The sequence below is a fragment of the Ranitomeya variabilis genome, chromosome 4 (assembly GCF_051348905.1).
Source record: "Ranitomeya variabilis isolate aRanVar5 chromosome 4, aRanVar5.hap1, whole genome shotgun sequence".
In the NCBI taxonomy this organism is placed as follows: Eukaryota; Metazoa; Chordata; class Amphibia; order Anura; family Dendrobatidae; genus Ranitomeya; species Ranitomeya variabilis.
Genome location: NC_135235.1, coordinates 747,959,387 through 747,974,503, shown reverse-complemented (window position 1 = coordinate 747,974,503; position 15,117 = coordinate 747,959,387). Strand labels below are relative to the sequence as shown.

Genomic DNA, 15,117 nt, shown 5'->3' with positions numbered 1-15,117 from the left:
TCCTATGTACAAGAATATAACTACTATAATACTGCCCCCTATGTACAAGAATATAACTACTATAATACTGCTCCTATGTACAAGAATATAACTACTATAATACTCCTCCTATGTACAAGAATATAACTACTATAATACTGCCCCTATGTACAAGAATATAACTACTATAATACTGCTCCTATGTATAAGAATGAAACTACTATAATACTGCTCCTATGTACAAGAATATAACTACTATAATACTGCCCCTGTGTATAAGAAAATAACTACTATAATACTGCTCCTATGTACAAGAATATAACTACTATAATACTGCTCCTATGTGCAAGAATATAACTACTATAATACTGCTCCCTATATACGAGAATATAACTACTATAATACTGCCCCTATGTACAAGAATATAACTACTATAATACTGCTCCTATGTACAAGAATATAACTACTATAATACTGCCCCTATGTACAAGAATATAACTACTATAATACTGCTCCTATGTATAAGAATATAACTACTATAATACTGCTCCTATGTACAAGAATATAACTACTATAATACTGCCCCTATGTATAAGAAAATAACTACTATAATACTGCTCATATTTACAAGAATATAACTACTATAATACTGCTCCCTATATACAAGAATCTAACTACTATAATACTCCTCCTATGTACAAGAATATAACTACTATAATACATCCCCCTATGTATAAGAAAATAACTACTATAATACTGCTCCTATGTACAAGAATATAACTACTATAATACTGACTGCCCCTATGTACAAGAATATAACTACTATAATACTGCTCCTATGTACAAGAATATAACTACTATAATACTGCTCCCTATATACAAGAATATAACTACTATAATACTCCTCCTATGTACAAGAATATAACTACTATAATACATCCCCCTATGTACAAGAATATAACTACTATAATACTGCCCCTATGTACAAGAATATAACTACTATAATACTCCTCCTATGTACAGGAAAATAACTACTATAATACTGCCCCCTATGTACAAGAATATAACTACTATAATACTGCTCCTATGTACAAGAATATAACTACTATAATACTCCTCCTATGTACAAGAATATAACTACTATAATACTGCCCCTATGTACAAGAATATAACTACTATAATACTCCTCCTATGTACAAGAATATAACTACTATAATACTGCCCCTATGTACAAGAATATAACTACTATAATACTGCTCCTATGTATAAGAATATAACTACTATAATACTGCTCCTATGTACAAGAATATAACTACTATAATACTGCTCCTATGTACAAGAATATAACTACTATAATACTGCTCCCTATATACGAGAATATAACTACTATAATACTGCCCCTATGTACAAGAATATAACTACTATAATACTGCCCCTATGTATAAGAAAATAACTACTATAATACTGCTCCTATGTACAAGAATATTACTATAATACTGCTCCTATGTACAAGAATATAACTACTATAATACTGCTCCCTATATACGAGAATATAACTACTATAATACTGCCCCTATGTACAAGAATATAACTACTATAATACTGCTCCTATGTACAAGAATATAACTACTATAATACTGCCCCTATGTACAAGAATATAACTACTATAATACTGCTCCTATGTATAAGAATATAACTACTATAATACTGCTCCTATGTACAAGAATATAACTACTATAATACTGCCCCTATGTATAAGAAAATAACTACTATAATACTGCTCATATTTACAAGAATATAACTACTATAATACTGCTCCCTATATACAAGAATCTAACTACTATAATACTCCTCCTATGTACAAGAATATAACTACTATAATACATCCCCCTATGTATAAGAAAATAACAACTATAATACTGCTCCTATGTACAAGAATATAACTACTATAATACTGAATGCCCCTATGTACAAGAATATAACTACTATAATACTGCTCCTATGTACAAGAATATAACTACTATAATACTGCTCCCTATATACAAGAATATAACTACTATAATACTCCTCCTATGTACAAGAATATAACTACTATAATACATCCCCCTATGTACAAGAATATAACTACTATAATACTGCCCCTATGTACAAGAATATAACTACTATAATACTCCTCCTATGTACAAGAAAATAACTACTATAATACTGCCCCCTATGTACAAGAATATAACTACTATAATACTGCTCCTATGTACAAGAATATAACTACTATAATACTCCTCCTATGTACAAGAATATAACTACTATAATACTGCCCCTATGTACAAGAATATAACTACTATAATACTCCTCCTATGTACAAGAATATAACTACTATAATACTGCCCCTATGTACAAGAATATAACTACTATAATACTGCTCCTATGTATAAGAATATAACTACTATAATACTGCTCCTATGTACAAGAATATAACTACTATAATACTGCTCCTATGTACAAGAATATAACTACTATAATACTGCTCCTTATATACGAGAATATAACTACTATAATACTGCCCCTATGTACAAGAATATAACTACTATAATACTGCCCCTATGTATAAGAAAATAACTACTATAATACTGCTCCTATGTACAAGAATATAACTACTATAATACTGCTCCTATGTACAAGAATATAACTACTATAATACTGCTCCCTATATACGAGAATATAACTACTATAATACTGCCCCTATGTACAAGAATATAACTACTATAATACTGCTCCTATGTACAAGAATATAACTACTATAATACTGCCCCTATGTACAAGAATATAACTACTATAATACTGCTCCTATGTATAAGAATATAACTACTATAATACTGCTCCTATGTACAAGAATATAACTACTATAATACTGCCCCTATGTATAAGAAAATAACTACTATAATACTGCTCATATTTACAACAATATAACTACTATAATACTGCTCCCTATATACAAGAATCTAACTACTATAATACTCCTCCTATGTACAAGAATATAACTACTATAATACATCCCCCTATGTATAAGAAAATAACTACTATAATACTGCTCCTATGTACAAGAATATAACTACTATAATACTGACTGCCCCTATGTACAAGAATATAACTACTATAATACTGCTCCTATGTACAAGAATATAACTACTATAATACTGCTCCCTATATACAAGAATATAACTACTATAATACTCCTCCTATGTACAAGAATATAACTACTATAATACATCCCCCTATGTACAAGAATATAACTACTATAATACTGCCCCTATGTACAAGAATATAACTACTATAATACTCCTCCTGTGTACAAGAATATAACTACTATAATACTGCCCCTATGTACAAGAATATAACTACTATAATACTGCTCCTATGTATAAGAATATAACTACTATAATACTGCTCCTATGTACAAGAATATAACTACTATAATTCTGCCCCTATGTATAAAAAAATAACTACTATAATACTGCCCCTATGTACAAGAATATAACTACTATAATACTGACTGCCCCTATGTACAAGAATATAACTACTATAATACTGCCCCTATGTACAAGAATATAACTACTATCATACTGCTCCTATGTACAAGAATATAACTACTATAATACTGCCCCTATGTACAAGAATATAACTACTATAATACTGCCCCTATGTACAAGAATATAACTACTATAATACTCCTCCTATGTACAAGAATATAACTACTATAATACTCCTCCTATGTACAAGAATATAACTACTATAATACTGCCCCTATGTACAAGAATATAACTACTATAATACTGCTCCTATGTATAAGAATATAACTACTATAATACTGCTGCTATGTACAAGAATATAACTACTATAATACTGCTCCTATGTACAAGAATATAACTACTATAATACTGCCCCTATGTATAAGAAAATAACTACTATAATACTGCCCCTATGTACAAGAATATAACTACTATAATACTGCTCCTATGTATAAGAATATAACTACTATAATACTGCTCCTATGTACAAGAATATAACTACTATAATACTGCTCCTATGTACAAGAATATAACTACTATAATACTCCTCCTATGTACAAGAATATAACTACTATAATACTGCTCCTATGTATAAGAATATAACTACTATAATACTGCTCCTATGTACAAGAATATAACTACTATAATACTGCTCCTATGTACAAGAATATAACTACTATAATACTCCTCCTATGTACAAGAATATAACTACTATAATACTGCCCCTATGTACAAGAATATAACTACTATAATACTGCCCCTATGTACAAGAATATAACTACTATAATACTGCTCCTATGTATAAGAATATAACTACTATAATACTGCTCCTATGTACAAGAATATAACTACTATAATACTGCTCCTATGTACAAGAATATAACTACTATAATACTGCCCCTATGTACAAGAATATAACTACTATAATACTCCTCCTATGTACAAGAATATAACTACTATAATACTGCCCCTATGTACAAGAATATAACTACTATAATACTGCTCCTATGTATAAGAATATAACTACTATAATACTGCTCCTATGTACAAGAATATAACTACTATAATACTGCTCCTATGTACAAGAATATAACTACTATAATACTGCTCCCTATATACGAGAATATAACTACTATAATACTGCTCCTATGTACAAGAATATAACTACTATAATACTGCTCCTATGTACAGGAATATAACTACTATAATACTGCCCCTATGTACAAGAATATAACTACTATAATACTGCCCCTATGTACAAGAATGTAACTACTATAATACTGCTCCTATGTACAGGAATATACAGTCATATGAAAAAGTTTGGGCACCCCTATTAATCTTAAGCTTAATGTTGTATAAAAATTGTTTTTTTTGCAACAGCTATTTCAGTTTCATATATCTAATAACTGTTGGACACAGTAATGTTTCTGCCTTGAAATGAGGTTTATTGTACTAACAGAAAATGTGCAATCTGCATTCAAACAAAATTTGCCAGGTGCATAAGTATGGGCACCCTTATCATTTTCTTGTTTTAAATACTCCTACCTACTTTTTACTGACTTACTAAAGCACTTTTTTTGGTTTTGTAACCTCATTGAGCTTTGAACTTCATAGCTAGGTGTATGCAATCATGAGAAAAGCTACTTAAAGTGGCCACTTGCAAGTTGTTCTCCTGTTTGAATCTCCTCTGAAGAGTGGCATCATGGGCTCCTCAAAACACCTGTCAAATGATCTGAAAACAAAGATTATTCAACATAGTTGTTCAGGGGAAGGATACAAGAAGTTGTCTCAGAGATTTAACCTGTCAATTTCCACTGTGAGGAACATAGTAAGGAAATGGAAGAACACAGGTACAGTTCTTGCTAAGGCCAGAAGTGGCAGGACAAGAAAAACATCAGAAATGCAGAGAAGAAGAATGGTGAGATCAGTCAAGGACAATCCTCAGACCACCTCCAGAGAGCTGCAGCATCAACTTGCTGCAGATGGTGTCACTGTGCATCGGTCAACTATACAACGCACTGTGTTTTTTTGCCGCCATGCATAACGCCTTTTTGTATTACCAAACAACTCAATCTTGGTTTCATGAGTCCACAGGACCTTCTTCCAAAAAGAAATTGGCTTCTCCAAATGTGCTTTTGCATACCTCAGCCGACTCTGTTTGTGGCGTGCTTGCAGAAACGGCTTCTTTCGCATCACTCTCCCATACAGCTTCTCCTTGTGCAAAGTGCGTTGTATAGTTGACCGATGCACAGTGACACCATCTGCAGCAAGTTGATGCTGCAGCTCTCTGGAGGTGGTCTGAGGATTGTCCTTGACTGATCTCACCATTCTTCTTCTCTGCATTTCTGATGTTTTTCTTGTCCTGCCACTTCTGGCCTTAGCAAGAACTGTACCTGTGTTCTTCCATTTCCCTACTATGTTCCTCACAGTGGAAATTGACAGGTAAAATCTCTGAGACAGCTATTTGTATCCTTCCCCTGAACAACTATGTTGAATAATCTTTGTTTTCAGATTATTTGACAGTTGTTTTGAGGAGCCCATGATGCCACTCTTCAGAGGAGATTCAAACAGGAGAACAACTTGCAAGTGGCCACTTTAAGTAGCTTTTCTCATGATTGCATACACCTGGCTATGAAGTTCAAAGCTCAATGAGGTTACAAAACCAAAAAAAGTGCTTTAGTAAGTCAGTAAAAAGTAGGTAGGAGTATTTAAAACAAGAAAATGATAAGGGTGCCCATACTTATGCACCTGTCAAATTTTGTTTGAATGCAGATTGCACATTTTCTGTTAGTACAATAAACCTCATTTCAAGGCAGAAACATTACTGTGTCCAACAGTTATTAGATATATGAAACTGAAATAGCTGTTGCAAAAAAAACAATTTTTATACAACATTAAGCTTAAGATTAATAGGGGTGCCCAAACTTTTTCATATGACTGTAACTACTATAATACTGCTCCTATGTACAAGAATATAACTACTATAATACTGCTCCTATGTACAGGAATGTTTTTCCTATTATACTGCTGTTATGTACATCCTTTCTCATGTCTCGTTTTGTGGATATACAGTATATCTTCATTTTCCTTCCCTACTGTTTAGGTATTTAATCTTTTCCTGGCTTTTGGCCACTGCTGTGAGGTTGGGCACCCAGTGCCTACTCACCTGTCTTTTCTTGGGTCTTCTTGGCCTCCCGTCTGCAGTTTCTGATGACATCAGGACTCCAGTGGGTAAATGCTGCCGCTCCCGCTGCGGATAAAAATACAGATAAATTCTCACAGACGGTGCTCCGATTCAACTTGAATCAGACAACCATCGTGAAGTCCTACATCTGACATGGAAAGTGGTGGATGAAGCACTAGACAACACTGGACCCGGGGGGGGGGGGGGCACCTAAACAGATATCATTACATAGAGGTCAGTACACACATTAATAATACAGGACGGTGGAACGCCACAAACCCTTAAAGTGTTCCTGGAGCCTTCACAGAGAAGGGAGGTTTGTGGCCTCATCAGTCAGAAACGCATCATCTGGAAACATTGCTCCAGCATCTCTGCTGTGAAGGCGACAAGGACGCTTTGATAGAAGCAGATCTAGTAGACAGGTCAATCATACATTTAAATTTAATACTTTTTCCAATGAAATTAACACAAAGAATACCAATTTGAGCCAGGTTACTAATTATGTAAGCTTAGAAAGAAATTATAATCTGTTACTGTCTTAAAAAGGATCAGTCACTTGCCGTAAACATGTAATTTTATTTATCTGGTGTAAATGCTGCTGTTCTCCTGAATCTGGCGATGTTTTTCTTTTTTTTCTACGCCTCTCCATTTCTGAGTTATGGCTCTTTCTTCCTGGTATATAAATCTAGTCTTTTTAGCCAACTGGGCGTGGTCCCTGTGATGACACCCACAGGGAGCGCTGAAGGTGACCACGCCTCCTCTACAGAAAACACTATATTCATATGCAGTGGAAACAGGGCCATATCTCGGGAATGGAGAGGCGCAGGAACAAAAGGAAAATGATGCCGGATTTAGGAGAACAGCGGCATTTAGACCAGAACATTTTTAGAAATATTTAAGGAAAGTTAGAGATCCACTTTAAATTTAATAAAGTGCCAAGGATAAGGCCGAGTGAATGAAACTGCTGAATTCTAAGATCAGGAAGTGGTTTGAAGTATTAGTGATGATGAATCACTTTGTTGGACAACGTTCATCAGAACTTTTAATGTATAGATCTAAATTTCTGCTCTTTCAAAGCTTAAGAGTCCAGTGGGTGGTCCAAATCAATGACGCCCCACTGGACTCCTAAACAAAGAATGAGTAGAGATTTAGATCGATAAATGCCAAGTTATGTTCATTATTTTCCTAAAATGTGATATATCAATGTGACCTTCTTTCTCAGCTACATCACAAACTGCTCTTTCTCACTTAAGGAGACCAGTGGGCTGTCCTAAATAGTGACCACCCACTGGACTTTTAAGCCTACAATGATTTTCTAGATTATATATCATCCTCAATCTTTTCCCAGAAACCTATATATCAAACTACTCAGCTCCACCTACCCTAGAACATGGTTTTAGAAGAATGGACAAGTCTCTGGAGCATGGATGGCAGTCTACCATACAGGAAGCAGAAATTCCCACAGTGTGGGATTGTGGTTTCCGGAACCCACCAGAGGACATGTTTCTAGTAGTCCTCCCTCCATACAAATAATATCCAGCCCCCTTATAATAATCTACTCACCAGAAGACCCTCAGAACTGGGAGGATGGTCAACTCAAAAGTAAGTTGAGTGGTTGGTCGACCACAAAAAATTCTGTAGCAGAGTCAGACTTTACCTTCACAACTTGCCAAGAAACTACAAGTCTTGATGATCTCAGACCTCATTCTCCAGGCAAGATATTTCTATAATTAATAAGATTCCAGCTGAGCCATCTCTAATTGGCGTAACACCCACCACGTTCCTGTGGATTGTTAGCAGTGAACACTAATAAAGCAGGTAACAATTGAATAAACTCTTATGCTTTTTCCTCCCCTAGTTTTGACTAATCACTGTATCCAGACTCAGTTATTCTGCACTCACAGTGGGATGTAGCTTGTTATGGTGGTGGAGTGGACTACTTAATGAAAACCATTATAATAAAATATTTAAATATTTTTTCTCCCCGGAATGAAACTTAAACTTCTTTTTCATTAAGAAACAAAAAAATTACAACATTTAACAAAAGTATAGGATTGTTGTAAAAGTTAAAAATGTATAGGAGAGGACGGAGAATCATATGTAAAGAAAAGGTCCTTCAAAGGTTACAATTTTGACCTAGCTTGGTGGATCTGGTTGACTTTTATCCTTGGGAGATCTATCCATTTCTGTGTGGGCTCCACAAATCAACCAACACCCCTAAACTAGAATGTTCCCTTCCTGGAGAACCCACATAAATATTGATGTTTAAAATTTACCGTTCTGTAGTTGTCATCTTATTGAAAGCCCCAACCAGATTCCAAGGAACATTGGGAAATACTGACCTGGGTCATTGGCAAAACCAGCTTGTATTTCGGAAACTAAGAAGTATCGATGGGTGGGTCCAGGGCTACAGTTTCAGTTGAGAAGACATGAAAAGAAGTTGATCCTACAGTTAGAGATTGAGTTGCCACTAATTTAGACAATATCACCAAATATTCTTGAAATGAAAGAGATGAAGCAAAAGTGGTAAAAGTTGGATTTTAGCCTAATTCTTCATCTCCTGAGACATTTCTGGTGTGGTGGAAACTCTCTCTCTGGTGGCCAATCTTCAGAACTGGACTTCGAAAGGTGTTTCCGAAAAGAGATGACCATTTGGCCAACCTTGTATGTTTAAAAAAACTGTAGAAAGATCTTAATATGAAATAATTCTTGCCAATGTGACTTAGATAAGTCTGAAGAATCTCCCATTTCTGCTTAAGTTCCACAAGTCAACCAAGACCCGTAAACTAGAATGTTCCTTTCCCGTAAAACCATATAAACATTGATGCTTAAAATTTACAGTTTTGTTGTTGTCATCTTCTGGAAAGCCCCAACCAGATTCCAAGGAACATTGGAAAATGCCGACCTTCATCATTGGCAAATCCAGCTTGTATTTTGAAAACTAAGAAGTATCGATGGGTGGGTCCTGGGCTACAGTTTCAGTTGAGAAGGTATGAACAAAAGTTGGTCCAACAGTTAGAGATTGGGTTGCTGCCTGTTTTGACAATATCATCAAATATTCTTGCAATAGAATAGTTGAAGCAAAAGTGGTAAAAGCTTGATTTTAGCCCAATTCTATGTCTCCTGAGACAGATCTGGTGTAGTGGAAACTCTCTCTGGTGGCCAATCTTCATAACTGGACTTCAAAAGGGTGTTTCTGAAAATATGCCCTAGCAAGGCTCCGTAGCTTCGTGACGTCACACGCTGCAGAGCACTGTCGGCCATTTTTTTCAGCCGCGCATCCAGGACCGTCACCGGCCGGGGCGCTTCTGGCTCTGCGCGTTCTCCAATCACCCCAACTACTCGCACTGCCCTTGCCCTTTGGTTATCTGAAACCTCCAGCAACAGTACCCGCCGACACATATACCCACCGGCATTATCGACCACAACATAGGCAAAGAGTAAGTGTTTACCTCTACCTTTATACAGGATTGCTGTTATTATTGGCATTTTTGGAAATAGAAGTTGGAGCTATAGTAGTTTGTAGGGTTGAGCGACTTTTGCTTTTTTAGGATCGAGTCGGGTCTCGTGAAACCCGACTGTCTCGAAAGTCGGATCGTGTGAAATCGGCCGATTATTGTGAAAAGTCGGGGGCCAACCGAAACACGAAACCCAATGCAGGTCAATGGGTATTTATTTAATTTTTTTTCTCTCTCTCTCTCTCTCTCTCTCTCCTCCGTCCCTGCAAAGTTTGTGTTTCACTGTGCAAATCGCTATATCCCAAACGTTAAGATGGCGGTTTTACCCCCTGTGACGCCGCACAAAGCAAGCCGGAACCTATGTCATCACGCTGCCCACACTCCTTCATTGGCTGAAAAAATGGCGGGGAAAGCGTCATATGAAACGCGACTTTGGCGCGAAGATCGCCGAACGCATGGCCAATCCCACAGTGGGATCGGGTCGTATTTCATGAAACCCGACTTTGCTGAAAGTCGGCGACTTTTGAAAATGTCCGATCCGTTTCGCTCAACCCTAGTAGTTTGTGCTCACTATTGTTTTGAAGTTCTACACCCTTAGTTGTCTAGAGCTGGTTTAGCGCGATACCTCACTCTTCAGATTTTGTTTCTGAAAATAGTTGACTATTTGGCCAACTTTGTATTTTTAAAAACGTCTTTGACTTGTGAGACAGATCTAGTGTGGTGGACACTATCTCTCTGGTGGCCAATCTTCAGAACTGGACTTCAAAGGGTGTTTCCGAAAAGAGGTGACCATTTGGCTAACCTTGTATTTTTGAAAAACTATAGACAGATCTTAGAACTCTTGCCAATGTGACTTAGATAATAAGTCTGAAGAATCTACCATTTCTGCCTGGGTTCCACAAGTCAATCAAGACCCCTAAACTAGAATATTCCCCTCGCGTAAAACCGATATAAACATTGAAGCTTAAAATTTACAGTTTTGTTGTTGTCATCTTCTGGAAAGCCCCAACCAGATTCCAAGGAACATTTGGAAATGCCAACCTTGGTCATCGGCAAAACCAGCTTGTATTTCAGAAACTAAGGAGTATCGATGGGAGGGTCCTTGGCTCCAGTTTCAGTTGAGAAGACATGAACAGAAGTTGGTCAAACAGATGGAGATTGAGTTGCCGCCAGTTTCGACAATATCCCCAAATATTCTTGAAATTAATACAGGTGAAGCAAAAGTGGTAAAAGTTGGATTTACGCCAAATTCTTCGTCTCCTGAGACATATCTGGTGTGGTGGAAACTGTCTCTCTGGTGGCCATTCTTCATGACTGGACTTCAAAGGGTGTTTCCGAAAATATTAGACTATTTGGCCAACCTAGTATTTTTAAAAACTTATAGATTACAGATTTTAGAATTCTCGCCAATGCGACTTAGATGATAAGTCTGAAGAATCTCACAGAAAGATCTTACAATGTCCTTAAGAAAACTGACTGATGAAATTCACCACCAACAAGTCCACTCTGAAGACCAAAACCATGGAAATGGTCTACATGCTTCTTTAATTATTGAATGGATTAAACGATAAGGTTCTTATTGTCTATCACTCATTTAAACAACCATAGAGGAGCGACGCTCCGGGAGTCTTACTGTGTGTGATAGATCCACGAAAAACCCCACCGAGAATGTTTGTTTGTGTTTTCGTCTAAGTCTGTATGGCCCCAATGAGCCTGGATGGAAGACATCACGCTGCTCTGTTTGATTGCTGTTGTGCTCAGTAATTATGAAGTTTTGATTAATAAAACATAATTAGCAAATCTCACCGCACTGGATACTGGAAAAATAAAGTGAAAAAATAAATTAATAAAGGTACAAGAGTCAGTTTTATTTTTTGACAGTAATTATTTGTTGTATCGCACAGAAGAATCTATGTTTGGGGGATGTAATAGATGGGAAATAGGGGTGACTAAGATCAAATATATGGCGGTAATAATTGTATGAAGATAGTAGTTATATTCTTGTATATAGGGGCAATATTATAGTAGTTATATAGTTATATTCTTGTACATAGGGGCAGAATTATAGTAGTTATATTCCTGTAAATAGGGGCAGTATTACAGTAATTATATTCTTGTACATAGGAGCAGTATTATAGTAGTTATATTCTTGTACATAGGGGGCAGTATTATAGTAGTTATACTCTTGTACATAGGAGCAGTATTATAGTAGTTATATTCTTGTACATAGGGGCAGTATTATAGTAGTTATATTCTTGTACATAGGAGCAGTATTATAGTAGTTATACTCTTGTACATAGGAGCAGTATTATAGTAGTTATATTCTTGTACATAGGGGCAGTATTATAGTAGCTATATTCTTGTTCGTAGGAGCAGTATTCTAGTAGTTATATTCTTGCACATTGGGGCAGTATTATAGTAGTTATATTCTTGTACATAGGGGCAGTATTATAGTAGCTATATTCTTGTTCGTAGGAGCAGTATTATAGTAGTTATATTCTTGTACATAGGAGCAGTATTATAGTAGTTATATTCTTGTACATAGGAGCAGTATTATAGTAGTTATATTCTTGTACATAGGAGCAGTATTATGGTAGTTATATTCATGTACATAGGGGCAGTATTATAGTAGTAATATTCTTGAACATAGGAGCAGTATTATAGTAGTTATATTCTTGTACATAGGAGCAGTATTATAGTAGTAATATTCTTGTACATAGGAGCAGTATTATAGTAGTTATATTCTTGTACAAAGGGGGCAGTATTATAGTAGTTATATTCTTGTACATAGGGGCAGTATTATAGTAGTTATATTCTTGTACATAGGAGCAGTATTATAGTAGTAATATTCTTGTACATAGGGGCAGTATTATAGTAGTTATATTCTTGTACATAGGGGCAATATTATAGTAATTATATTCTTGTACATAGGAGCAGTATTATAGTAGTTATATTCTTGTACATAGGGGGCAGTATTATAGTAGTTATATTCTTGTACATAGGAGCAGTATTATAGTAGTTATATTCTTGTACATAGGAGCAGTATTATAGTAGTTATATTCTTGTACATAGGAGCAGTATTATAGTAGTTATATTCTTGTACATAGGAGCAGTATTATAGTAGTTATATTCTTGTACATAGGGGCAATATTATAGTAGTTATATTCTTGTACATAGGAGCAGTATTATAGTAGTTATATTCTTGTACATAGGAGCAGTATTATAGTAGTTATATTCTTGTACATAGGAGCAGTATTATAGTAGTTATATTCATGTACATAGGGGAAGTATTATAGTAGTAATATTCTTGTACATAGGAGCAGTATTATAGTAGTTATATTCTTGTACATAGGGGCAGTATTATAGTAGTTATATTCTTGTACATAGGAGCAGTATTATGGTAGTTATATTCATGTACATAGGGGCAGTATTATAGTAGTAATATTCTTGAACATAGGAGCAGTATTATAGTAGTTATATTCTTGTACATAGGAGCAGTATTATAGTAGTAATATTCTTGTACATAGGAGCAGTATTATAGTAGTTATATTCTTGTACAAAGGGGGCAGTATTATAGTAGTTATATTCTTGTACATAGGGGCAGTATTATAGTAGTTATATTCTTGTACATAGGAGCAGTATTATAGTAGTAATATTCTTGTACATAGGGGCAGTATTATAGTAGTTATATTCTTGTACATAGGGGCAATATTATAGTAGTTATATTCTTGTACATAGGAGCAGTATTATAGTAGTTATATTCTTGTACATAGGAGCAGTATTATAGTAGTTATATTCTTGTACATAGGAGCAGTATTATAGTAGTTATATTCTTGTACATAGGGAGCAGTATTATAGTAGTTATATTCTTGTACATAGGAGCAGTATTATAGTAGTTATATTCTTGTACATAGGGGGCAGTATTATAGTAGTTATATTCTTGTATATAGGAGCAGTATTATAGTAGTTATATTATTGTACATAGGGGCAGTATTATAGTAGTTATATTCCTGTACATAGGGAGCAGTATTATAGTAGTTATATTCTTGTACATAGGAGCAGTATTATAGTAGTTATATTCTTGTACATAGGAGCAGTATTATAGTAGTTATATTCATGTACATAGGGGAAGTATTATAGTAGTAATATTCTTGTACATAGGAGCAGTATTATAGTAGTTATATTCTTGTACATAGGGGCAGTATTATAGTAGTTATATTCTTGTACATAGGAGCAGTATTATAGTAGTAATATTCTTGTACATAGGAGCAGTATTATAGTAGTTATATTCTTGTATATAGGAGCAGTATTATAGTAGTTATATTCTTGTACATAGGGGCAGTATTATAGTAGTTATATTCTTGTACATAGGAGCAGTATTATAGTAGTAATATTCTTGTACATAGGAGCAGTATTATAGTAGTTATATTCTTGTATATAGGAGCAGTATTATAGTAGTTATATTCTTGTACATAGGAGCAGTATTATAGTAGTTATATTCCTGTACATAGGGAGCAGTATTATAGTAGTTATATTCTTGTACATAGGAGCAGTATTATAGTAGTAATATTCTTGTACATAGGGGCAGTATTATAGTAGTTATATTCTTGTACATAGGAGCAGTATTATAGTAGTAATATTCTTGTACATAGGAGCAGTATTATAGTAGTTATATTCTTGTACATAGGAGCAGTATTATAGTAGTTATATTCTTGTACATAGGAGCAGTATTATAGTAGTTATATTCTTGTACATAGGGGCAGTATTATAGTAGTAATATTCTTGTACATAGGAGCAGTATTATAGTAGTTATATTCTTGTACATAGGGGCAGTATTATAGTAGTTATATTCTTGTACATAGGAGCAGTATTATAGTAGTAATATTCTTGTACATAGAAGCAGTATTATAGTAGTTATATTCTTGTACAT

General features: G+C 34.8%; 1 protein-coding gene across 21 annotated transcripts in view; it reads right to left on the bottom strand.

Moving 5' to 3' along the window:
* The window catches only part of SHISA6 (shisa family member 6), a 312,442-nt gene that overhangs the window by 104,664 nt on the left and 192,661 nt on the right, over positions 1 to 15,117 (bottom strand). For 6 of the 21 annotated variants that reach the window (XM_077254585.1, XM_077254587.1, XM_077254586.1 and 3 more), the window contains one exon: positions 6,712 to 6,795. The exons of the other annotated variants lie outside the window; for them this stretch is intronic. In XM_077254585.1, the coding sequence (XP_077110700.1) occupies positions 6,712 to 6,795 (84 nt within the window). The remainder of the gene's footprint in view (positions 1 to 6,711; positions 6,796 to 15,117) is intronic. 21 annotated transcript variants of the gene reach the window in all.